Source organism: Corvus cornix, chromosome 2 (assembly GCF_000738735.6).
Source record: "Corvus cornix cornix isolate S_Up_H32 chromosome 2, ASM73873v5, whole genome shotgun sequence".
Classification (NCBI taxonomy): Eukaryota; Metazoa; Chordata; class Aves; order Passeriformes; family Corvidae; genus Corvus; species Corvus cornix.
The window spans coordinates 11,439,680-11,466,303 of record NC_046333.1 but is presented as its reverse complement, the minus strand read 5'-3'; the positions used below and the strand labels follow the sequence as shown (position 1 = coordinate 11,466,303).

At 39.0% G+C, this 26,624-nt stretch overlaps 1 protein-coding gene across 3 annotated transcripts in view; it reads right to left on the bottom strand.

The window, feature by feature from the left end:
• Positions 1 to 11,422, bottom strand: part of LOC104686451 (phosphofructokinase, platelet) — a 43,253-nt gene extending 31,831 nt beyond the window's left edge. For all 3 annotated transcript variants that reach the window (XM_010394880.2, XM_010394881.2, XM_019283149.2), the window contains exons 1-2: positions 11,041 to 11,422; positions 3,134 to 3,207 (exon numbers count right to left, since the gene is read on the bottom strand). In XM_010394880.2, the coding sequence (XP_010393182.1) occupies positions 3,134 to 3,205 (72 nt within the window). In that variant the 5' untranslated portion in view covers positions 3,206 to 3,207; positions 11,041 to 11,422. The remainder of the gene's footprint in view (positions 1 to 3,133; positions 3,208 to 11,040) is intronic.
• Between the last annotated feature and the right edge of the window lie 15,202 nt (positions 11,423 to 26,624).

The window sequence follows — 26,624 nt, the reverse complement described above, 5'->3', positions numbered from 1 at the left end:
AGCTTAGTAGCAAGAGCGTGCAGCCAGCGGGAACTACGTGCTTCAATCCCGGAAAAAGGGCAGGTTATTTGTATAAATATTTAAGACCTCAAGTACCTAAAATGAGTTGCCATAAATGAGAGGCATCACTTTTTCTTCCCATTCTCAATTTAAAAGAAAAAACAAGACAAAACAAAAATCAGCCTGACTTTAATAGCTTTTAATTAGTGAAAAAATATTCAACAAGCCCCCTAAAGCAGCCTGGTGCTCTACACACACTTTCAGCTCCTAGATTTTCATACCATGACTGAAATTAATCCACAGTTAATTCAAATTTTGATTCAGACTGGAGAAGATTTGAAGAATAATGTGATGATAGTCAAGACGGGTAACTACAGACTAAAATAAAATACTATAAAATATGAAACTGTGAAACTAGGGCAACTGTATAGATTTGAAATTAATAGCAAAATTTTGAAATGTGCTAACTTCAATGAATTAAGATACACAAGGGGTTTTTTTATTTTATAGCTATAAATTCACAGGTTTTATATGAACTATAAAAAAGATATAAAAAATTATAGCTTTTATATAAATTATCTTCCAGTTTTTCATCTTCTCATGAATTTACTTTTTCTTCCCTTTTGTGACTTGAAGTTAAAACAGCCCATGAATTCCAGTGTGCAACTGTTTCTTTCTTTGGGCTTTCATAAAACCAACTTAAAAAAGGCTAGAAAATGACTTAGCTCTAATTCATTATTAATTTTTATTTATCTCAGTAATCTCTCATAACAAAATGAAGAAAAATGGAGTTAGGAAAACAGAGTTACTGTTTTACTTAGAATACAGAACTAGTGCTGGCCACAGCTGTAGAAGACAGATGGTTTTGCAGTGCAAAAAAAGTTCCTATGACAGACACAGCTACAGGAGAAACAGAGCTCATGACGATTACAGCAAAGTCCACTTGAAAAGGCTGAGACCTTTAACTCAATTTTTGGATCTAAATAAGAAAACTTTTTTTTCCTCTTTTGGATATTGTCACTTCAGGTTTTTCCTTCACTTTTTCAGAGAAGCTTCAATACAGGTATCACTTTACCCCGACCTACGTGTTAAAATATCTGCTCAAAAGATAGGCTGAAGATACACGACTCTCTGTGCTTAACACACTCAAGTCGGCATTCAATAAACTGTAATTCAGAAGAAACACCTTATTAAAAGCATTAAATAACCTAAAGTATACCGAAAAATATATCTCCTCTTTAGATATCATGCAAAGGCTTGTAACAGGGAACATTAGTGACAAGTCTCACAAGATTTTTACCTTCACTTGTCACCTTCATCTGTTTCCCATTTCAAAAGGGTAAAATTAAGCAGCCATTTCATTTCAATGTTTGCAACCCTGTTTCTCTGAAATACTTGTAGGCATTGTGAAAGAAAACTGACTTCATACTTCAATTACAAGTCAGAGAAGAACAAAGCTTAGCATTCGGTACTTTATGAAACATAGAACTGAATGGACTAATCTAGAAGTAAATAATCTTTTTCAGAGCCCATACTTAAGAGTGAAATGTGCATTTCCTCCCAGACCCTATTGTTACACTGAAGACAGAAAGACAATATCTAAGTGAAACTCAAAATTCCCAACATTGACTTGTTTTTTACAATCACTTTCCATTCAGAAGTATCTGTGACTTCACACTAGCCAACTCTACCAGTTAACACGGGAACATGATAGCAAAATAGCACTATTTAAGTTCAGAAATCAAATATTCAAATTTCTCTTGAAATTTATCACTCTGTGATAACAAGTATTTCTAAAAGGTGATAAAAGATGGCCATTCTTGACTTAAAGCTAATTAAAAAATAAATTAAAATCCAAGTGCTGGCCTTGAAGATGGCCAAAACCGCCTCCTTACTTCCACAGAAGTATCTGACCCATTTCAGCAAGCCTGCAAAGCAGCTGAACACTGAAGGAATTCCAGAGATTGGCCATGTAATTAGCACACACTAAGTATTCAGAGCAACTTGCTGTACCACTGTAGTAGGAAAGAATTTTGGAGCACAGTCCTCTGCTTATTTGCATTTCAATATACTTTGCATCTCATTAGTAAATGAGCTACAGAAAGGCTAAACAGCAACTTTTTAAAGATAAATTGTGTATTTGCCATGCACAGAAGTAAAACAAAATTATTTTCTGAGCACTTCTATGAATTCTAGTACTTCATATTTTTATATTAAAGTTACATTTTACCGGGGACCTACCACGCTTTCCCCCATATTGACTTTTTATTATGATTTGTAATAATCTCAAACTACTAACGAGCTGTACCGGAATTCCAGCGGGAACAGTATCAATATATTTACTTTATTGTTTAATCTGCAAATTGTATAAAAACTGAAAGCGTCCTTTATAAGGAAGTCTAACTCCAACAGTCTTCCAGGAAGACAAAACACATGGAGCATCACCTTGGCATTGACATTAAACTTGTCCCATGTTTATTTCTTATCACATAGTTGTTACAGAAATTTACAATCTTTCTGCACATACAGTTACAAGCTTCAACCACAAAATCATGATGTCTGGACAGACCAGTGATGGTCAGGTTTTTGATGTGGCTTCTTTTTGTTTGTTGGCTGTCTCTTCAGTTACAACTTTCTGCCTAAAAGCCAGGCAAGATGGCACCAGTGTCACAGTACTCTTGATCAAAACAAAGCTGTGCTATCTGTGAAATGACGGTGAGGACACATCCTATCATAATCTAGGAAAATGGAGTGGGGGGAGTCAAAGGATTAAGCATCAGTATAGGAAAACATTTATGAAGTACAATAAATGGGGCCAAACATCCAACAAGTGCACAGATATGTAGCTCACTGCAGGGTGACAACCACCTCTGTTTTTCTCTGTTTTCAAGTCTTTGGTGGCACATAAGGAATTCCATATATTTAAGAAATTACAATTAAATTACATCGTTTTAGAATACACCTTGTGAAAAGTAGATGTCCATAAAAATATAAAGTACTAAATAAAACACAATGAAAAGGAATGGCACCTAAACATTTTTTTAATTTATACTATTTACTCTCCATGGTGTTTCCAAAAAACCTCAAGTTTAGTCAGAAGAAAAAATACAGAATGAATGAAACAAAAACTAACCTCATAAATAAAATAGACTTTGGCATTTACATAGATTCCCATGCGTACTACTGCGCGCACAGCAGCATTCATACCTGGGAAGAAAAAGCAAAATCACAGTTATAGTCATCCAGCATTTTTTGTATACTAGAAGTATTCATTGTCTTGAAAATAAAGCGAACATTAATTCATTCCTAAGAAAGACAATGACCAGCATCCATTAAAACAGAAATTTGCTTAATGACAGTGCAAGCAGCCCATGAGCATGAAGGGTTCAGAACTATTCTTTGTACAATAATTATGTGAATGCCAGTGTGTGTGTTAATCAGAGATTAAATTGCTGCTGACTGCAAAACAGCATTGTAAAAGTTACAGCTACGGAACAAGAAAGTAAATTAATTTTGCAATAATGGTTAGTTTTCAGTCTGAAATGCAAAACGTTCAACAAGTTAAAATTTAGCTTCTTCAAATGAGAAATTATATTTGAACAGTTTTTATGGGATTTCCAAAATAACACAGGCGTATATACAGTATTTTGTGGGGAGCAGAGCCAAAGCTGACCTGGACAGATGCTCATTTAAAAGGACAGAAGTAGCAGTAAATTAACAAAAAAATGCTACATGGACTCATTTGACCAAAAGGCGTCTGACCACCACTTTGGTCCCTAATATGCAAGCTCCAATTGGAATTCCCTGCTCACAGACATCTGACAAATTATACTCCCATAAAATCTTCCATTTAAGTCCCATGGTCAAACACTCAATCTCCTGAGCAACAGTGGAAGTTCCACTGGTCCCTCTACACAGGTCAAATGAATTTCTGTTATAACCCATCCTTTCAGATACCGCATTACCTTACCCATTATTCAGGAACTTTTCAAAACTAATCAACTAATTGTTTCCATACCACTAAAACAGACATAAGAGATTATGCAAAGCACGAAGAGAGAAGTAGCTAAGCTACACTGATAGTCTTGGCACATTAGCAGAAAAGGGATGCAATAAGGATGACAATCCAAAGTACTAGGCAACAATTCTCCAAATCAGATGCATTTAATATCAAAATAGCCAGGTAGTAGGTAAGCTCTGCTGCTTGACACAGGTGTTAAGTGTTCACCTCTCTGAAGATATAAAACGTTGATAACTAGAATAGATAAACAACACAGCAAGCCACAAAGATCTCATCCTGCAGTATATACCATTATTGGAAAAAATACTGAGCTGTAAAAGTCAACCTGTCTAAAGAATGAAGCTGAGATTTTCTCTAAGATTCATTACTTATGAACACATCAGGAAGTCCCTGAAGTTGCTCAAGGTTAAACAAAAAAATTAAGTTTGCCAAAATCAAAAAGTTGCTTTTGCTGTTTGTATAGAAGTCACTTAAGATAAAAATCACAAATAACAGTGTTTTCACATAAATTCTTCTTTAGGAAATTGTAGCAAGAATTCTTCCAGCCAGCGTCAGCCTTGCGGCATAGCTGGAAAAAGTTCCCAAATGCCAAGACAGCTGAAAGCACAGCTTTAGACAAAGAACTGGATGATGTCAAAGAAAAACAGAGAATCTCATCTCACAGCCTGTACTGAAAATAAGTTAGCATGCTAAATCTCAGATTAAACAGAGTGAAGTTATCTCCTCAGTGAAACAGTTTTCGTAACAAAATTAACACCCCTGAGAGACAAAGACCTTTAAATTTACCAAACTGACAGCTCATCACAGCACTGCCATTTTCCACAAACAGGAAGACTTAGCACAAGGTACTCCTTTCACCAAAGCCCACAGCTTGCTTCTATTAAAGCACATGTTGTGTGGGAGGCTTTTTTGTTGTTGTTGCTTGGTAGGGAGGTTTTCTGGCAGTTCTGTTTTGGCTTTTGGTTTTGATTTTTTTTTTGGGGATGGGGGTTGCTGTTGTTTGGTTTGGTTTGTTTGTGGAAAGTTTATATATACATGTATATATATTCTTAATACAGCCACCTACTTTCTTAATGAGTACCTTCCAGTTTCCATGTTTCTTGCATGAAAAATAGGTAAAAATTCACAATTTGCCTGCTCCATGAAAGGACAAAAGCCAAGGAAAAAAACCGATTACAGACAGAAAGCATCTTCCCAGTACCACCACTGCAGCTTTTTAAGTTTATGTAACATACATTTTTTTTGTTACTTCATGTCGTGTATTTTATTTCCTTACACAGAAAAAAGACTTGGCTGTCTACTGGCAGGCTCCTGGCTTATTCCTCAGCCCTTCTGAAATGTAAGTCATGTTAGAATTTGACACCTACAAAATACAGTTAACACATTGCAGCTTTAGACTTCTACAATTTGGCTGTCTAAATTGCAGTAATTCAAGAAAAAATACATAAAAATTCATGAAGCTTCTGTAGGACTGTCTAATAAAATTTCATTATTTGTGGAGTCTTACAACAGCATTTGTGAATGACCATAATATCTATGAAATGTTATTACTCATGCATATTACTTCAAAAGAGATTTATCAGGTTAACCATGGATTTAGTCCTGAATAATAAATGCAGTTTGATAAACATATAGGATTAGAATAGCAGCTTCAAAAGAAAGCCACAAGCAAAACCAGTATTTTTTTTTTTTAATAATATAAGAATTACTTAAGATCTTCCTGAATTACTACTTGCTTTTGCATTAAAGCCTTGGAAAGAGGGAAAGATTTATTTTGCACTTTTGGACTCAGCGAAGATGCAACTACTTACACAGCTTTACATAACATTTGAATTAAATTTAAAAGTTGATGATTTATCAACTTGTTGATGTCTATTCAACTGTCCTTAAAAGGAGCAGTTGGTTTTCATAACAGGGCTACAGACAGTACTGCAGAAATCTTTAAATTATTTCAGAGGCACTCCCTGCCTCCAAAAGAGCATCCCTCTCTCGTGCCTACATCCTGGTCCACATACATACGTACCACTACAACAGAGGAGATTCTACAAGAGTTTGTGTTTAAGCCAAGTTTGCCTTGCTTTAGTCAGCTAGTCATGCCTTTAAATACATAACTGTAAGATAAACCATTCAAAAGCAAAATCAAAACGATGCATCTTGGACAAGCATCAAGAAATGCTTAAGTACCACCAATTTTAAAGAAAAACATTGGCTTTAACACAGGCTTAATGACTTAGCACATATGTTTCAGTGCTACCCTGAACAAAGATTCAGACTTAAAAGACTTTATAGCAAAAATCACTACGGAAAATGTCTAAACATTACCTTAGGAAGACTTTACTCAAATATGTAAATGGTTATGCCAGTAAGAGCATATAATCATTGAAAGAGAAGCAGTCAAATACAAGAACTGAGCAAATAATTGAAAAAATAACTTGGGTTTGTTCCATTTACTTTTTATTACGTTACAGATTTTATTTTATATAATCACAATAATTATTCTAGATACCTGAAGAAAACATTACACAATTTTCCTGAACATTAACAGTGTATTAGATCAGAACATTCTACTGCAAAAATATATACAATAGCATAACATCTAGATGAAAAATGTACTTCCTTCTTAAAAATTAAAATAAAAATCTTAGAGATCAGTTTCAATCAGTGAAACAACTAATTATAGAAGCAGCTTCTCAAAAATACAAAATGCATTAAAATAGTTTCACTCACCCATTAATAACTACATTTCTTAATTTTACATGCAAATAGTACTTATTGTATCTATAGACACATAGATGCGTATTTCATATACGTCTATTTGCATGCACTAGTCCTAGCTGGAAAAGGTGCTTTTTGGGGGGGCTAGAATTCAAAAATTCCTTGAGACTATGTTCAAACTACATAAGTGTTAACAAATAAACTCTAATTTGGATGACATAAGAAGAGTGTGGGTTGTTTTAGTTTGTCTGTGACTTTAAAAAAAATAATAACTATCTATTTCACTGTATTAGTTCAGAAGTTTATGGCAGAAAAAGAAATTTTGCCACCATGACAAGGTCAGTACATTTGCACTACTATATTTAATACATCCTACGATGTTTCCCAGCTTGTAATACTTCAAGAGCAGAAACATGTAAATCTTTGTTTCTACAGTCATGGTCTGTAGTATTTCAAAATTCTGGAATCCAAAAGGCTTCTTTAGGGTTCTTTTTAAGCTGTTTTTAAATCCAGTATTTGCTGAAGGAGTTGAGCTTTTTCATTTGTTCAGTGCCAAGACTTCTTCTTCCAATCTACGTCACCAGGACAAGAGTTCTATATCTACAGCACTAAATAAGCCTTAAACTAATAGAACTTTGGGAAACCTGGAATGCTTCAAACGTAGAGACATGTAGCTCCTTACTTCAGCAGGATGGGCTATGATATTCCTGACCATTACACCCCTTACTTACGCTGTCCTCCACAACACCAAATCTTTGAGTTTACCTCAAAAACAACATGGTCCTACTCAAAGACAATGATCTTGAGTCAGTTGGCTGGGCAGCGACTCCACAGCCACAAACGCATCCTTCCCCAAGAGTGCACAATCACCTTCTGTCCACGGCTTTCCGATGACTCTTCCTGCTGCAGAGCCGTACCTACCACGGTCCCGGAATAGGCTGTTTGGAGGCTGTGTGAACTCCAGTGACCTACGGTGGCCAAAATTGTCTCTAGCAGCCACTGGCAACCCACAGAAAATTCAACCAGTGTACTTCATGACCTGAAGCAGACCATGGCCAGAGAATCCCACAAAGTGAGAAGCATAACCTATTAAATCCCATTTATTAAACCGCCTTCCTGAGCTGCCATCAGTACAATTTAGAAATAGTCCAGAAACTGAACCAACCCATAAATATTGAGAATTGGCTGTCAGAACTTCTTTTGCTTCTCAAGGTTCTTGTAATTACGGTGGAAAGTACATTTCTGGTTCACACTTTAACAGCTGGCTAGCTAAAGTGATACACTGTCAAGTTTAGCACTTATACCTATTAAGTGTACTAAATACAGATCTCTTTTCCTGTGAAACAGATCACTGATAAATTCTTTAACTCCACCAAACAAAATAATGGTGAGTAAACCATAATAGTTCCAGTATGACACATATACATTCTACAGTCTTTAAAATTCTACAGGTAGAAAAAGAAAACTTTCAAGGAAGTAGCACCAATGTGAGGAAGTAACTGAAAACATGCCCTATAAATAGAAAGCCTTGTGTAATTTACATAATGCTACTTTTAAATTATTAAAAAGTACAATAACAGCAAAGGCAGTCATTTCACTTTAAAATAATTTCATGTATATTTTATTCTATGCTCAGATTCACAGTCCAATCTAAATCCTGGAACCTATTAAGATTTTGTGTTTAACAGGTATTTTTACTACTCAGTTGTTTGTGAGTTTAGTTTGGATTACAGATACTCTGAAAACTTTTAGTTTCTAACAAATCTAAAACAAAATGAAACCAAGACTGGAACTCTTTTCCTAATACTATAATTTTTTTGCCTACTTCCGAGTTAGTAGCTTTGCCTCACCTACACTTTGCTTTAACAAATTATTTTCAAATAGCAGTAACAGCAGCATATTTCCTTCTGCGTGTACTTCATGACTTCACTCCTCTCACACATTTGCACCCTGTCCTACAGAGGGCAAATGACCTTGACAGGGCATGACTCATTCTGTCCCTTCTTTAACTCCTAACCTTCAAATTGATTTGAGGTTGCATATTTTACACCTCTCTGCTGTTACCAAGATAGTAAGCGGTTATGGTCACACACTGTTGTGTGATTCAGGTGAAATGATCAAGTTCTAAAATGCTGGGGGGGTTTATTTTCCTATTCTTCAAAGTTAGGACAATAATGCTGCCAATGAAACAGCTTGGAAGGCATCCAGTTTACTTTTTTTGGTCTTTGTGACAACCCCACTCCTTAGACAGCAACTTTCACAGGCTGTTACTTTGGAACCCTCCATTCTTCTGCGGCAATCTGCCAGATGTAAAGTCTAGATGTTACCTGGATTCTGCAAGTCCTTTAAATGCCTTAATTCACGTAGTGGCAAGTGCAGATTAATAATTTATAAAAGGAGATGCATCTGCTGCTGCATTATATAATCTCCAGCCACGCGGAAGCAAGTTGCAGGGCTCAACCTCTTGCTGAACCATGACAAGAAGCTACGGCTGCTTCAGGCAGTACCCTGCCACAGTTTTAAATTAAAATGGTGATTTGGCCACCAGACCATTGAGACAGAGATGCTCTGATTCCCAGTTCCTCCTAGAATCATTTAGCAGTGGAATTGATGTCACTGACGGCAAACTGTGGATAAAACTTGAACAAAGTGTAGCCCCACCGAGGGGCAAAAGAGAAGCCATTTAAACGCATCGATTTTTTTCTCTAGAACTGCAACATTCTCCTCCTCGATGGTAACAAATCCCTTTCATCCCGATTAGAGTTTCGGATAATCCTAAGTAAACCCGGGGGCTCCCCGTTATTCCTGCGGGCAGGGGGAGGGAGGATGCTTCTCCCAGCCCAGATGACGCAAAGAGGCGGAATCTGCAGCGACTCGCAGCGGATCACGTACACACCGGCGGAGGGAGGGAGGCAGGGAGCGTGGAGACACCGGTCCATGCTAGCTACCACCGCATGGACGCGCCGGGAAGCCAGGGCAAGATGAGAGGGGAGGCTGCCCGGCCGCGGACTGGTCCCGGCACCTCCCCGGGCAAAATGTGGGGAGAGACTGGTCCCTGAACCACCGAGAACACGCAGAAAGGAAGTGAGAGGCTCCCACCCCCCATTCTCTTCACAAACGCGAATGACTGCCGCTTCTTCTTTAAGTAAAGTACTCTCGAGACACTCCCGGAAAAAAAAAAAAAAAAAAAAAAAAAAACGTAAATTAAGGGAAGCTGCTAACAGCAAGTATCACTGAACAACTCTCCTGGTATAAGCAGAACAAGAGTCCTCTCGAACTGCACGGTACATTCCGCGTTTGAAATCTTAATTAACTGAAACTTCAAACTATTAGCACAGAATCACAGAATATGCCGAGTTGTAAAGGACCCATCATGATTTTCTGGTAGGAAAGGGGAAACTAAAGTGTATATAAAAAAAGGATTCTTGACTACGTATATTGTGATCAAGGTTCTTTTCTTTCCCTTCCCTCTTAATGTCTGTAAGTCTTTTGTTCGCCCCGTCCTGTAGTAGCCACGAGTTCCTCTACACTGAAGAGATTTAAGAAGGTGAGACACGTTTCTAACATACTCCTACGGGGGGAGAGTAAACCATCATCTGAGCGTTCTAAACCACGGGTAAGAACATAAACGTGTCCCTGGTGCCAAAACGAAGTGAAAAGCAGATGAGGCGAGGGCTGGCAGAGCCCCAGCAGCGCAGCCAAGCCTCCCACCCGCCGTGCAGGGCGGCACGACCTCCTCCTCCCCCGCTCGCATCAGCCATCCCTCCTCACCCTCCTCTCCCCACCATCTCTCCAGAGAACGAGACATCTTGGTAGTAAAAGTTACTGCAGCGTTTCTACTCTCTCCCTTGCCCAGCCTGGGTCAGAGGAAACGTGGCGAAGAAGGGAGGGAGGAAGGTGTGAGGTGATGTTTGAACCTCAGGTGCCCAGGCCATGCAAAAATTATTTATCTTTTAAATGTGCTTAGTAAGAAAACCGGGTCGTAGGCCAGCACGGAAAGAGGAAGCCGAGCACCGCTGCAATCCCCTGTGTCCCGCTTCCAGAGCCCTCTCTCCACTCCCTCCATGTGCCGCACCGTGGCTTCCCGACACCAGCCCTGGGGCAGCCCACGCTGCTCCCCCGGCCTCCCGCATGGGCGCCCTGCCAGCCGGGGAGGCCCTTCCTTCTTGCCCCTCACACCACCCTCGAGGGGCTCCTCGTCCTCTCCTGCTGCTGCCCCACTCCCCACCGTGCCCGCAAGTCCCCCGCGTTCTCCTTCCCCTCGTCTTCCCCGTGCTCCCGGAGTGAACGGCATGAGCCGCTACCTTGGGCATCCGCCACCGCTGGTCAGCACCCCGATGGCCTTCCCGGCGCCCGAGAGGTTCTCGAAGAACTTGGGCTGGTGATCCATGGCGCTGCAGGAGCCGCACCGGCGGGCGAGGCGGAGCGCTGTCGCTGAGGGAGCCCCTGGCCGCGGGGGTCTGCCCCCGCTCCGCTGGACCGAGCGTTCGGCCTCTGCGGGAAAAGAGCCCGAGCAGCCCGCTGTAAGTGTGTGATTACCGACAAGTAAATCTCTGCAGAAAACCTGAGGGGAGGGGGCGACTGTGTGAAAAAGCCCGGGGAAAAAAAAAAAAAAAGCGAGCAAGAGCAGCAGCGCCCGTACTCCTCTCACCCCACCACCCCCCGCTCTGCCCCGCCGCCGCGCCCGCCTCGCGCGCCGCTGACAGCGCGGCGCGGCCCCGCCCCCGCCAGCCCCGCGGGAGCGGCGCTGACGGGCGGGCGGCGCGGCCAATGAGCGGCCGAGTGGCGGCGCGAGCGCGGCGGGCGGGGCGGGGCGGGGGCGCTCGCAGGGCGCGGGCGGGTGGGAGGGAGCGGTGGCGCGGACCCAGCGGGGCGGGAGTCCCGGCGCCGCCTCCCGGCCTTTCCTTCCCCCTTCCCCCCTCTCTTTCTCTTGGCGGCTGAGGTGGGGGCGATGCGGGAACATGGCTGGCGCCTTGGCACGGCGGCGGCGCGGGGGAGGGAGTTGTGTCGGCTAGAGCTGGCTCATCCTCCCCGCACTAGCTGCTGAGAAACGCCGCGTGTCTCCGTCGTGCTTGCGGCTCCCCTGGGTAGCCCCTTCAGCGGGGGCTCTCCGGCGGCTTCCCGGCGCCCGTACGGCTCTGCCGGAGGTTCGACTGAGGAATCCGCCTCCAGCGTGTCGGTTCCTCGCAGCCCGATGCCTTCGGGGAGGCTCGGCCTCGCTGGCCTGCCCAGCGGCTGCTCGGAAGGCTCCGGCAGGGAGCGGAGAGCGCGGCTCCCGGTGGGAATGCAGAACAGACGGACAGTCGCTCCTGCCGCCGTCTGGCAGGGTCCGTGTCACGGGGGTGGGCAGGGAAACCCAGAGGCCCCGAGCTCTGTTCTTTCTGTGCTTGCCTCTCATCCTTCCTCAGGTGTGTCTTCCCGCTGAGGCATCTCAGCACCGCAGTGGGTGTTCAGGCGCCGGTAGGAAGAGGAAGTTGCTTCAGTGAGTATTAATGGCTTAGAGACAGAGTTTGAGTCAAAGAGAGCAACAGAAGCAAAGCGGTGGGGAGGAATTGCTGTAGGTAGCAATCGCAGTCTTTGTGCCTTTCTTTTTGTTCTCCTGTTATGCAGTGATGCTTTTGCTTGGAGAGTGGTTAGTACTAAGTGTTACTATTTAAGTACGCTCATAAACTCCCTGTATTGTAACACCACGCTGGCAAATAATTCCGTTGATCTTAGCAGTGTGTGTAGTCACAGAAACAGTTAAAACGCCAGGTTTTGGTAATTTAAGCAAATAAAGCTGTATTACCCTGTATACAGTTGTTTGTGGTACTTTGCGTAAGTAAAAGTATTTGCAGAATCAGGCCAGGTTGCACAAAGTAATAAAGCAAGTCAGGGAGAGAGTCAGGAGCAGCATCAAAATGCTGACTCCAGTTTTATATTTTAATTGCTATATTAATTACTGGTTTTACTCAACATCTTCATCACATCACAGACAACTTACATCATAAAAATACACGTGCTCATCCTGTCAGCTTTCACACAGACATGTGGAAGTACAGTCATTTGAGTAGTCAAAATTACTCACAGATAAATGTTTGAAGGCATAGCTGAAAATGGGTATTTATACCTAGCATAGGGGCAGTTCACATTTGCAAATATACACTGAGACTGAGTATGATTTGACAACAAAAAAGATCCATTGACAAATAGATTGCATGCCATGAACATTTATGACTCTGCTGGGAATTTACTATATTCTTTCTAGAATCTGAAGAGAGCTCTGAGTCATAGATTATAATGAACATGAACTTCTGTTATAGACGTATGTAAGCATCTATAAAGTCAAACTGTGTTCAAAGGGTTCTGGTTCGAGTTTAAGTCACATTAGTTTCTTGGAGAATAACTGCAAAAGCTAAATTAAGGTCTGTGAGTGATTTGGGGCTTGATTCAAAACCTGTTAAATCAGGAAGATCTTTTACTTACAGAAACTATTATGACTACTTTAAGATCATGGACCAGTGACTATTGTCATTTCAGGAGTGCTTTGAGGAAGACAACAACTTGTTGGTTATGTTTGGTTTGGTGCAGCCATTTTTAAAAATTGGCTATTCCCTGTAGCTAAAGCATTCACACTTTGTCTGGAAGTAGACTTGTCCCTCTTGCTTCCAAATACAACCTCAATGCTAAGGAGCTCCTATTTTCCAAAAGTATTTTTTTCTTCAATTGCTCTGTGGTACAACATAAACTTATAAGTGATGTATTTTTTCACCCTTGTGTAACTAGGAATCTACCAATGATTTCACTGTTTTCATCATTTATTATAGCTACTCCATGTTCTTCAGCAGAGCTGTTGGGGAAGAATTTTGTTTTGGCTGTGTCAGGTTTTTAGAGGTGGGAGGAGAGGAAAGGATGTGGAACTGTGTGTTTCTGAGGCTATCTTGATATACTTAAATATCTTCCAGCAATACAATTGCCTGTAATCATAACAGAAGTGAGTGACTGCCTGGCTTAAGTGTTGAAGATTGCTGGGGAAAGCAGTGTTAGCCTTGTGGGATATAGTTAATGTAGCTAGGTACACAAGTATAAATCATACTGGCACTAAGAGAATAGGCTCTTTTGAGATATGCAAACTGATAAACAGAAACTTCATACCTGAGTAAAGCCTCAGCAGGTCATTTGCACACTACATTAGGTGCTATAATTGTCCTGTTACTGTAATACTAAATGAAACCAGTTTACATGGAATAGGGAGAGGACAGGTGGGTTTGACTGTTCTCTGATACTGACCATTGCAGGTGCTCTGGTGCATGCATTTCTCATTGCCTGTGTGCCATACAGGTCAAGCCTATCTGCCCATCTTTGAATCATACCACTACCTAAAAAATCCTGATTGACCCTTTAACATACTTCGGATTGCTACCCACATCCCCTTACTGCGCCAGCATCATTACAGGTCCTGCATTTAAACTGTACAACAGTTCACACCCTGGGTGAAGTACCAAGATGTATCCAGTACTACATTTGGCACAGTGTTTTCCATTAAAATTAGGTTCAGCTGGGAAGAACAAGTTATGCCCAAAGAGAATGAGATTACTGCATGAATACTAGAACTGAATGAATGGGTGTCCAGCCAACTGAGACAGTTTTCTACAGGTAGACCTTTCTTGGGTGTGGATTCTCTGGCATCTATGATACATGAGCCCACACTTCCAAGTTTGTCTGAGGTGCTTGGAGGAGCTGTCTCTTCTGCTCAGCTGTTGCTTTTTCATGAGACTTCCGAATCATAAAGAAAAGTAAGTTCTGCATACTCAAGGTTTTAAATATTTTTTAAAAACAGGCAAAGAACAGAAAATGAGGTGGAAGGATTTACAGAAATTCTGGAATTTTAGAATTATGCAGGCTAGTCATGGAATGCACAGATAAGCACGAAAAGAAGGTACTAATAAGTCATTGAGCTATAATTTCTGAGCAGATGGTGACAGTGATTTCTTCAAGAGAACTGACTGCTTGCTTTCAAAATAGTCCCCTACCTCCCATACTACAATATTTCCTGGTCCTACATGTCAACTATAGAGGATTTTACTGTTTTCTGTGAAGAATGGTAAAACATCACCGTATTCACCATGAAGGAAAATCATGTATTGAACATGAGCTACAACCTTTTTTTGAATGTCAAAAAAGGCTGTTGCTTTGAATTTGCTGTAACTGACTCTTCAGTTGAGAGATGAGGTACAAATTTAAGTCATTGAGTAAATTCCCACTGAAATAAAACTACAGGAACTTTTAATGGTAATGGAATCTGGCCTTCTATAAATGAAAAGCACAAATTTAATTGCTATGTTTACTTAATTATAACTGTTCTTAATTAAAATAAAAAAGACAGTGATTGAATAGTATTTTTGTAGAAGTTATTTCCTCCAATGTGCTTTTATCTTGGAATCTAAATGTAAAACATGATAAATCACTAGCAAATTAATTCCTAGCCAAAACATTTTGAATGGAAATGTTGTTACATAGCTTTAAAACCAAAAACTATTGTTCAGCTTATAGTAGATTTGAAGCCTCCAGGATTTTATGGAAAATGTTCTATAAGTAGTTATCTGGAAAATATGTCAGTGTGGTCTTTAGGCTTGAGAGTTATTTCTTCTCTGATAAATTCATGTATGATTTCTTAAATGACACATACTAAAACTTTCAATTTGTGCTCAACAGTTCATTATGTGTCACTGTTTTTCCTTCCTCCTGCTGCCAGCTCCTAAATTTACTGCTTAGTGCTACCATCAAACATGCTATGTATTTCTAGGTTATCCAACTTTCAAACTTTGATTCTTGAAAAAAGGCCCAACCGAGTTCTAAACCCCTAAAAACACATCTTTCTGTGATTTGATGTGGCCTGGAGTCCACTTCTTAATTGAAAAGTGTGTTCTTCATGTTTTATTGGGTAGGAAAATTCACAACTGAGCTAAATACCACCCAAAATTATTGCAGACCAAAGAGGATTTGTGTTGTGAAAGATATGAAATGTAAGATACAGTCTTTTTGGAAAAACTGAGCCATGCTAGTCATACATGATTGCTCAGAGGTTTAAAAAATCCTCAGAAACAGGAAAAAACCCTGCCTAACGCTTAAATAAAAGGAAACATTATGCTAATTAGACAATTAGTGAATCATACAATTTTCTAAGCTATTTCTCCAGGTTTCGGGGAGAAGAATACATAAGCCCTTCTCTCCTAGAAAACTTCCACAGTGAACCATTATTAGTGCCACCAGGTAATTTGCAAACTTGCCATACTATGAGCCCCAAAAGGTGTATGTCTCGTTGGAAAATGGGTAGGGCCATGTATATATGTTCATAGTCTGCATTAAAAGGGTATAAACTACTCATGTATTCTCAGAATGTGGTAGCTCTGCAGCTTTCTCCTTAGTAGCGCAAAAGAATTTGAGATACTAAGGAGAATTCTTACTATTTATGGGATAATTCTCAAATTATGTTTGTTTACTTTAATGCTCAGTGTAAAAATATGAACAATAACCTTAGAACATTGTCTAAAATGCAGAACCTTCTTTTAGATGAGTGCCCTAACTAATTGATTATAGGTGGTATTATCCTTTGTACAGTACTTCTGAATCAGTGAATCCTTGGAACAGCTTCAGCAGGAGTGTTGGGAGTGTCGTCATCCAGAAAAAACGTCCTTTTGATTCGATGGGGCAGATTGCAGGAGAAGACTTCAATATACTTGGGTAAAACTTACCTCACTGATCATCACTTTGTAGTCATATTCTGTAATTGTCAGGCTATATATATATATGTATGTATATATTTATATAAAAGTTGTGCACTGTGGAATTTTACATGGAGGTCATTTCTGTTGGAGGGTGGGTGGTATTAGGGAGTTCTCTGAAGATTTGTTATACCATATTCCTTGACAGCGTTTGGTTAGAATAATGTTTAGCCACTTGTTTCTGAAAAGGCACTAATACAGAACACATCAACTAAGTGCTGCTTATGTGGATTGGGGCCAAATGAATAATTTGGCTGAAGCTTTCTGTTTCTTTCCTTAGCAGAATTGATGGAAATAACTGCAAGGGGAAAATTCTGAAAGAACTAGGAGAGATAAAGAATATATATTATTTGTGCAACTTAGGGCTGATTAAGGAGACAGTAGTCTCTTCCCCTTTTTTATGACCTTGGGGATCATTTCTATGTATAAAAGAAAAACAACCAAAAAAACACAGGAATGTTTTTCTACTTAAAATTATGTGCAAGATCTTAACTATATTTCAAAAAATGGTATCATTAGTAATGATCTGATCTAATTAATTCAACTGGTTAGTGTAACTTCATTCGTAAATGTAAGCTCTGATGTTTTACAAACATCACGATGGTTATTCCTTTCCACAAAGAATAGAATTTTACAGAGTTAACATGACAGTATAGTTAAAGTAATATAAATGTAGTCACATGGTTACTGATATGATGAATTAAGAATGCAGTCTTCCCAAATATTTGTGCAGCAGTTCCCCCAAATATTCAACAGTTCTCATGATACTGGAGAATTTTAGTTTATTTAAAATTAAACGGATTGTGGTTTATAATTTGCAATCTTTATGTTTTGTAATACGTCAAAGTTAAATAGGTGAACTTGTTCTCTGTTGCAGTGTAAATACTCAACTTCCTGCTTACTGAATGGTTTTGCCCAAGTTTAGGAATTTGTAATGCTTTTATTTGTACTGTTAAGCAATGGATTTGATATATATTTCTCGTTGGATTATTTTACCTTTGAGGATAGATTTCACTCTTTAAAATAGAGATCGTGCATGTTTTCTTTGCAGTTTTGTGCTTTGCCTGAAAATGGAAGCTCCAGCAATGCTTAAAATAACTTAGGTGCTTGTGGAGACCTCAGGCAGCCATTAGACTGCTCAGATGGACAGAATGATACATGACTGCAGATTTTATTGTATGTGCTGTCACCGCAGTCTTTCAAAGGCTCTTGTTCAGTGTGGTGTCTTTGGATTGAAAGAGGATTCAAAATTTCCTAAGCTTAATGGAGACATTGATTTGGGGGCAGTGAGGTGGAGGTAGAGCGTAACTGCTCTAAATGGAATGTGTTCCAGAGTGTACAGAACATCTTTTTTTCTCTTCCACAAACTGTCTGGGGAGTACAATGCCACAGAGTTGTGTTTGTAGGACTGAGGAGACTAGAAAAGCAATTTTGGTACCAGAGCAGATAGTGGGATCATCATTACTTGTCTGTTAGCAGCCAGTAGGTTCTGAGAGAGATTACAAGTACTTGAGAATGAAATCAAGTAAGGTATTCCATCCAAATAATTAACATTTCAAGAGCAGTCTTTACCTTTGATTTTTTTTGGTGTTTTATTCTGTTACAGTGTCACCATAATGTGTAACAGCAAAGATTGTTTCTTCTAGAGGACATATTTATTTTTGCCTGCACTGTTTACTGGTCAGTCAATACCTCATTTCCTAGCATTTGCTGCTCTTTTACTCTTGTTCCCACTCCAGCCTTCCTTTCCTTCCTTTTATGTATTTTTCTTATCATCTATTTTCCTTTTCTCCTTGCTTTCACTACTTTCAACTTCCTTCCCACCTCTTTCCTCCTTTCTTCTTAAATTGGAGATAATGTCAGGAGTTTTTTTCACTCTCATTGCTAGTTTTAGTATAGTAGTTAACTGGTACAATTTTCATACTCTTGCTTGTAAATATTATTATGACATTGATTCAGTATCATAACGGATGATGAAAAATATGTAATGTTTCACTTAGAGAATTAAAAAAATAGCCTTAAATAACTGGCAGAGCCATTTTCATTTGCAAGAAGCCAGTCTGGATGCCTTATGCAATGTGATCTGTTTTCTTCCTGTGAGGGGAATTAATAACATCTCATTTCTCCTTGTCTGTGAAATTTAATTAGCAAAGATGTATTTAATATTGAATTCTTTGGAAAATGCGTTTGCGTGCATCCTTTGCACAGAGCAACACTAGAAAAAGTCTAATCTCACATTCTGTAGCGCAACCCCCACCCTCCTGCCTGAAAAAAGTCAAGCAAAAAAAAAACCCAACCCAAACATATTGCTTATGCCAGAACCTACAGTTCAGACATACTTAGACAGGCATAGCTGAGAATTTAAGTAATGTATTTAAACTATGGAACAGAGCTGAGAAAAAAAGCCCAAAACAGATTGGTTTTGCTTTTATTTACAGAATTAATAGTGTTGTAAATTTCTGTGGAGTGTAGAACTTAAGAACTTAAGAGTTTGAGGCAGTGCTATGAACATATTAAATATCTGGCTTCTTCCTTTTTTATTTTTCTTTTTTCTTTACTTGCATTATGGTTCCTCAAATCCCCTTAGAATTCTAATGAAGAAAAATTGATTCACTTCATTTTTTTGCAAGTGACCAAAGTCCTTTTAAAATATGTCTGGGTAATACAATTAGGATCATTGCATGAAAATAAACAGCATATTGTGAGTAAACTGAATGGTGATTGTTTGGATCAGGCATAGATGGAGCACGTTTAATGTTTACAATCAGTTACCTTAGGCTGATCATTTCCCTTCCAGGAAGACATTGAATATCTCCATTTGCTGCTGAGGCCAAATGCCTCACACAGCATCTTGTCTGTAGAATCTCGGTGTTGTAGGAAGGTTGGCACAGGTCTCCCATTGCTTTCCCAAGTGTTACGGTGTAGTTCTCTTCAACTTTTTTTATCCAGGGGATCAGAAGGTCCATGTGACTAATCTCCTCCCCTGTGTCCCAGTGTAGGATGTACTTTGGGGTATGGTACAGCATCTTCCATGGAAGGGGCGAACATCAGTTACAGGCTAAAAATATTGGATGGGGCTTACACACGTGGTTACACTGCCAAGCGAATTGCAGCTGGTCTGAAAATAATTTTGTTTTAAGAAATAACCATTGTAGTTTTAGAAACTTGGGCTTCTGTGAGGAAATTCTTTCTGTGCAGCTGTCAGGGTGAACAGCATGAGTCACTGCAGGATTGTGATTAATGACCAAAGAGAAGCACTTCATAGCTGGCAGACTCAGACCCAGGGTGTACCTCGTTGTCCAGGGAAAAGAATTGTTAGAAGCATGAAGAGGCCAAAATTATTGAAATGACAGGCATTTGATTTGCAGGTGTTAGGGCCACGATGTCTCCGAAAGGTGTGAACCCTGACAGGAGGCCACAGTCCATGCTGCTGCAGATGGTGTCATTAAAGGATGGGATTTTGCTACAGTTAGGACAGAACTGGAAATGAAAGCGGATATAACTTATGGAGTATGCAGCCAAGTCTGGAGCAGCAATCCCTTCCATGGCAGCCTTGAGCAATGTCAGTCAGCAAACACTTGGACAAAGAGCAAGAACCATCCTTAAGAGGGAAGGTGCTGCGTGGGTGTTGGAGGGAGAGGCTGCTGAGCACAGGTACAGGACAAGGATCACACTAGGAGGGCAAATGGGAGGAGATTTGTACTCTGTTCCTTTATCATGGAGCTAATTCAGTCTTACAACCTTTCCAGCCTTGTAATGTGTTCACATTGTCAGGTTTGCAGCACAGTTTCTGCACTGCTGTGGGTTAGGCCTTCAAGTTAAACCTCCTCATTTGGATGAGATAACAATCTTGTCATAAGTTTCCAAATTAAATTTAAATAATTTTTCCACCTAGATCTTGTACTTAAAAATAAAGATTGCATCTATTTTTCTCTTTCAGGACATGAGAGTTTAATAAGAACATTTCTTTGACCAGAAATAAAGGATTCAGATGTAAAAGAGTACCATATGACAATTAGTATTTTCATTATTTTCTCTGTAATGTTTAATATTCACTAGCAATTTTAGCTGTATTATCTATATTTCTCAAGAGGCAGAAGTGATCCACAAAACAGAAAGATGGACAGTGGTTAAATAGCAGGAGCAGAATGTTCATTCTAGTCAACAGGAGCAATAGCTCGTTCTAGCCAACAACATTAACAGTTCTGTGACAGAAGAGAGGAAAGTCACAGATCACAGAATGGGTAAGGCTGGAAGGTTATCTGGTCCAACCTCTCTGCTCAAGCAGGGTCATCCTAGAAAATGTTGCACAGGATTTTGCGTCTAGATGGTTTTTGAAGTCTTACCTACGCAAGTTTAGCAGTAGAGACATTGGGAGCCATGTGTCCATTGAAGTTTAAAGGCTTAGTGTAGAAAATTGTGAGTCTGCTGAGCTGGACAAAGGCCAGATACAATCTTCTATGCTAGACATTCTAGAGGGGAAATCTGGGGTTCCAGGTAAACCCAGTATTTCTGGTGAGACTGTCTTATGAACTCAGAATTATTTTCAGGACTCCATGCTGCAAGAGAAGCCTTACTTGGGAAATGATTTGGTATCTCAGCTAGACTTTGCTAGGTTTTTCTGATGTGCAGCTGTGGCATATTCAGGGAAAATGCAAGTGAAGCAGGAAGAAAGGTGGGGTGAGAATATAAAAACATGGAAAGGAAAGAGCTTTAGCTATAAAGTATGACTTCTTTATTGCAGAACTGCTGTTCCATTTGTCAGAAAGAGTGTTGTCTGTGAACAGTTTCCATTAGAAAAGAACATTTTTTGGTATTCCAAGCTAGCTAGAGACAATGGGACTATTAACTGGTACTGGAGTTGAGTGGTTTCCAGAAGTGGAAATTAGTAATGTTGTAGTATCACAGTGGATGAAGTAGTAAAAGTAAATTGGAAAGAACATGGTTGTTACAAAATCCTTAACATCTTTTTCTCTAAGTATTTTAGAATAATCTAAATCAAATTAGATTTAGGATGATTACAGCAATAAGGTTGTCACGTGAAGAGTGTGTTGTTTACAAAGTCCAATAAAACAATATAAAATGATCCCTTTATCAAAGCACCATAAACTATTAGTGTTTTGGTATGCAGAGAGGACTGATTCATACAAGTGTAAGCTAAATGGAAGCTCTCTGTTATGATCAGGGAAGAAGGAGAGTTCTCTGGAGTATAATTCAGAGCAGCTATTTTTTCCTTATTAGCTACAGAGAGCTTCCCCAGCCTGTGACAGGCCTTGCTGTAGCAAGGTTTTTTTCCCTTGTGTGTCTGAGTGAAGATCACGTAAGAGGGCAATGTGGGGTTGCTTTTTTCCAATGTTGTGGTTAGCTCAGATTAAACTGAAAGCCATGTATTCTCATTAAGGTCTAGAAACTGGTTTATGGCGCTCATTTCTTGTTTGCAGCTGTGAGTACTTTACAAAGCTGATACACAAGTGTTGTTGCCTAAACAGCTCAGTTACCATAGCTGAGTAAAATCACCCATAAGCAGAATTTTCCCATTCATGACTTTGCCTCGTGCTGTTCTTCCATGTCTCTCTTAAGATGCCTCTGTGCAAATGGAGTGGATTAAAACTACAGACTTTAAATGACTAGTGTATATTTGGTTTGTCATATGCTAATAACATAAATATGTCTATTTTCACTTGTTCTCCCTATTCTTGGCATTCCTGTATGCCACCAGGTTCCTTTCTCCTGGGTCAAGGACAGCTGCAAGCTCTTACTGTATTGGGTACACTAAAATATTCACTGAATCTGAGCAACAAACCAAACTGTGCTATGTGCTTCGTTAAATTAGTTAGTTCAGACTATAAGAAGGGTACCACTAGACTTTTAATGGGATGTTGGTTGTCTGATACAGACTAGAGAAGAGTTTCAAATCAAATTACATCACATGATATCGGGAAAAGCCTATGGAAATAAGAATGCAGGTGTGAAAACGTTCAAAGTCATCATGGATCTGCACGTGCCTTGGAAAGAGTGACCACTCTCATCTCTTTCACAGGCTGGAATTAGAGACTCATTAATCTGGTCTTAGTAAAAATGGTATTTAATATAATGCAGTATTGTCAGTCAATTTCCAGTATTGTACCTCAAAATACATCCTTTACTTAAAAGGTTGTGCTTGCTACATCTGAGGATATATACATTTCTTGTAATTATCAAGGCTGCTACTGAAGAATGAGGTTTTACACAGACACTTTTAAGATGAAATTTTGAGTGTGAATACTCAACTGGTGAAAGAAACTATGCTTAAATTTTGATATTAGAAATTCCTCTTGGCAGATGAAATCATATTTGCTAGACATAAATAGTTGTGATAGAAAACAGTACTTTTAAATTTGTACATGCTACTGACTTCAAATGGAAGAGAAAAACTAAATCTAGTCTATTCCAAAGATGTTGTTTCATAGTGTATTTAGACTGCTTGCTTTATTTATATTCTGAAATACTTTCATGTTGAAATACTTTGTAAACATATGCTAAGTAAGATAACATATATTTAATCCTGTATCTACAGTTTTCCAAGAAAAAGTGTATGCTGTTTAATATGATAACTCTTTCATATTTTCATTTCTCTTCCTTTTAAAAATCTTTTTCCTCCAGCCTTTCCTTTTTTCTCTCAGTACACAATTAGTCTTTTAGAAGATGCTAAATAGCTTCTGTCTTTTTTTCCCCCCAAATCTGAAAAATCTTTAGCAATTCTAATGCTGGTTTTCAGGGAAAATAAAAATGGAATAAGCCACTCATGAATAGTGAGTTATGCACTGGGTTTTTTTTGACTCATGTTAAATTTTTGTTGCATAAAACCAAGATTGCTGTTACTCTGTTCTTCACAGCCTGGGTGAAGTACTGATACTATGATCTGTACCCTGTGTTTTGATCATTCTATGGCCAAGTGTTTTAAAGTTAGCTCAGGTATTTTTGGAATACCCTGTGCTGTAGAGTTTTCCTCAGAATGGTTCCTAATGGAGACCTTATACCTGCTAGTCCAAACTTTTTGTCACTGTCGTACAGAGTGGATTGTGGCCGTGACTTGTGATTGATGTCCCCAGACAGAAGATAACAGATGTCTTTGTCTCATATATTGCTTTAACTTGCCTGCAAGTCTGCGAATACACAGAAAAATGTGTTCCTGTGAAGAGAGCACAGGTTGGTTTATTCATTCAAGATCAAAGAAAGTTAGAAATTGCCAACTTTTCCAGCAGGAACTAAAGTGTCTGTCATTGGCTTCGATTTGAAATGCATAGTATCACTGCTAGATGCCTAAAGATTTCCTAGTCAATCTTCCTCTATGGCAGGAGACTGGGATAGATACTGTAAAAATGATGCATTCATCAAATTATTCATTAGCTGAAACTTGAAAGCCCTGTGCATCTCTTCACTCCTTTATTTTTCCAAAGTTGTTTTTGTCTGCTTATATTTTCTGCATTGAATATTTTAAATACTTTTTGTACTTTCCAGTCTGATTAAAACAGGTTATGACCACTGTTAAAATAAATATTCAGACATACACATTAGCATAATAATCCTACCCCAACTCAGTTTACAAATGTCTACATGTTAAGGAATAAATACATGTATATTTTAAATTGAACTATAATCAAGGGAGCACATTGGAAAGATGATGTTAAGACTTTTAAAAAATTATTATTATTTTCTTTTTAAGCATTTACTGCTATCCTTATATATAATATGCTTACAATGGCACTGTACCATTTATGATGGAAAGGCCGGATCATATCCAAACAACATTAATATGTACCAGTATCTGCCTTAGATGGTTGTGAATGCAAAACACTCCCTCAGTTCAAAGATGTGGAAATTCTGTTCATTATTTTAATTTATTATTTGGCTTAATGGGATTTATTCATTGAAGAATTTTGATTCTTGTACTGATTTCTGTGTGACTTCAGGGGGTTATTTTTTCAGCTGGAATAGTGTCTGCACTCTCTCTGCACACTGATCAGGTCTCAGCTGAGTGAACACTTCCCAATTCAAATGATGCATGAACAGGGCAGTATAATGAATATGTCATAAAACAACACAACTGTGTTTGTTGTAAAACATGGTGACATCGTGATCATCTAAAAGAGTTAATATTGATTAACTGATTACTCTTACATTTCTTTATAAAACATAAAAGTTTGGGGGTTTGGGCTTTTATCTGAAGCCATTTTTTGAAAGGAGAGATGAAGGGATCTTACGAATTTGGGAAAGTCATACTGAAGTGAGGCACTAGGCTGCCTCTAAAGACTCCAACCAGATTTGAAGAAAAAAACCAAACAAAACCAAAGAAAATGCCACACATAGGGTGTTACAAATATTTTTACTCTTTTCATCTTTGTGCAATCTAAGTGCAAGTATTAGAATCTTTTACAGTCTCCTGATTTGTTTTAACTTCGTTTCTCTGAAGAGGCAGCTTGAAAACCAGTGCCTAGAAATCAGGAACCACGGGAATAAGGCATATCTCATTGCTAAAAGATCTTATGAAACACTGTTCATTCACTGTACCCCTCCTCTCTCTCCTTCAAAACTGTCAGTTTCATAGATGTTATCTTCTGTTACAGGCTTTCAAATAATCAGTGGGCTGTTTGGAAAAATGTGCCAGTATGCAGTGCTGCCAGTGCCTGTTGGATACTATGTGACTACTTAAAGGTGTTTTTCTGTTTAGGAGTCTCTACAATAGAATGCAGAGACTTTTTGTTTGTTTTGTTGTGTTTGGTTTTTTTTTAATATCTATACATATATAAAATTTACATCTGGGTGATCAAACTGCAACATCAGAATTCCTGAATGGCTGTGGGAAGCCTGGCAGCATGGTGTTGTGGAAAGAGGCAGATCTTTTCACACATGAATGATTAGGGAGCCTTGTGACTGCAGTGGTAAAAGTGCAAGAGTGCAAATGTGTGCTGTGAGATGTACACTGGAAAAGCATTAGGCTGTCGGAGGTTTGTAATCCTTGCTTGATGAATGTTCTGTGGAATCAAACAGTGTAACTGATCTGTTTACTTTTTAGCTTGGTAACAATTTTGGAGGGCCTTATCTATGATACCTATTTTATGAAAAATGTCCCCTTTGTTTTTTTGAAACAAATAATTGCAAACATATTTCCATAGGGTTTTTTTACATCCTTTTTATTAAGGCTTAAGTTTTCATAGTAGTTTAGAAAAATATCTTGACAAAAATAAGTTAGTCTATTTATAGTCTTAAATGCAAACATTGCTTTTTCCTTTAACTTTTACATCTTGACATGATAGTAGATCCTTGAAGTATGTGATGGAAACTGACTTTCCTAATGTGTTGCTCTTCTCTTGAAAGAGTAGTTTTCAATTCTTTGGAGCATCTCTCTGGACTGTGCATGGATCTCTTGCCAAATGCAGTGGTCATTTGACTGTGAAAAAAAGGTTGTTAAGAAGTGTGTATTAACTGGTTTGTAAAAAATTACATCCAATATTATGGCAAGCAAAATGTGAGTTGAGAACAAGCATGTAATTTAAAAGAAATTTAAGAAAAAAATGGATACTAATTTTTTGGAAGTCAACTAAAGTACAAATATTCCTTGGTATAAATGATGATCTTTTTTTTTCCCACCAACAGACACATGGCTAATCCTGACCCATGTGATGTAAAGTTCTTCTAAAAAGGCACAGAGTGCCATGGGTTTTGGTGCTGAATTAAATGTTTTTTTAATAGCCCATGATGATACATTGGCCTTGAAATGGGTGTGGACCAAAAGATTTTCAGTGAATGAAAATTCATAGTGTGTGGAAGTGGGGCATAATTTCACAGTTATGTACAGCTTTGATCAGCAGTGGGACTTCTTGTATAAGAAGCTGCTTTTTATCTTCAGAATTCCTTAAATTGAGCTGGAAAGAAACAGCCAACTTACCTTGGTCACAAAGTCATCCATTTTTTTGAAGCAGTCTTTCACTATAGACTCATGGCTAATATTACGTCTGGGCTTCAGCTGTTATTTTAATGGAAAAGAAAAGAAACTCTTAAGTTTGGACAATGACGAGTAAATAAAAGTTCAAACAGTGCCCTCTGATGGACATGGTCACCGACTGAGAGCACTGTAGCTCTGC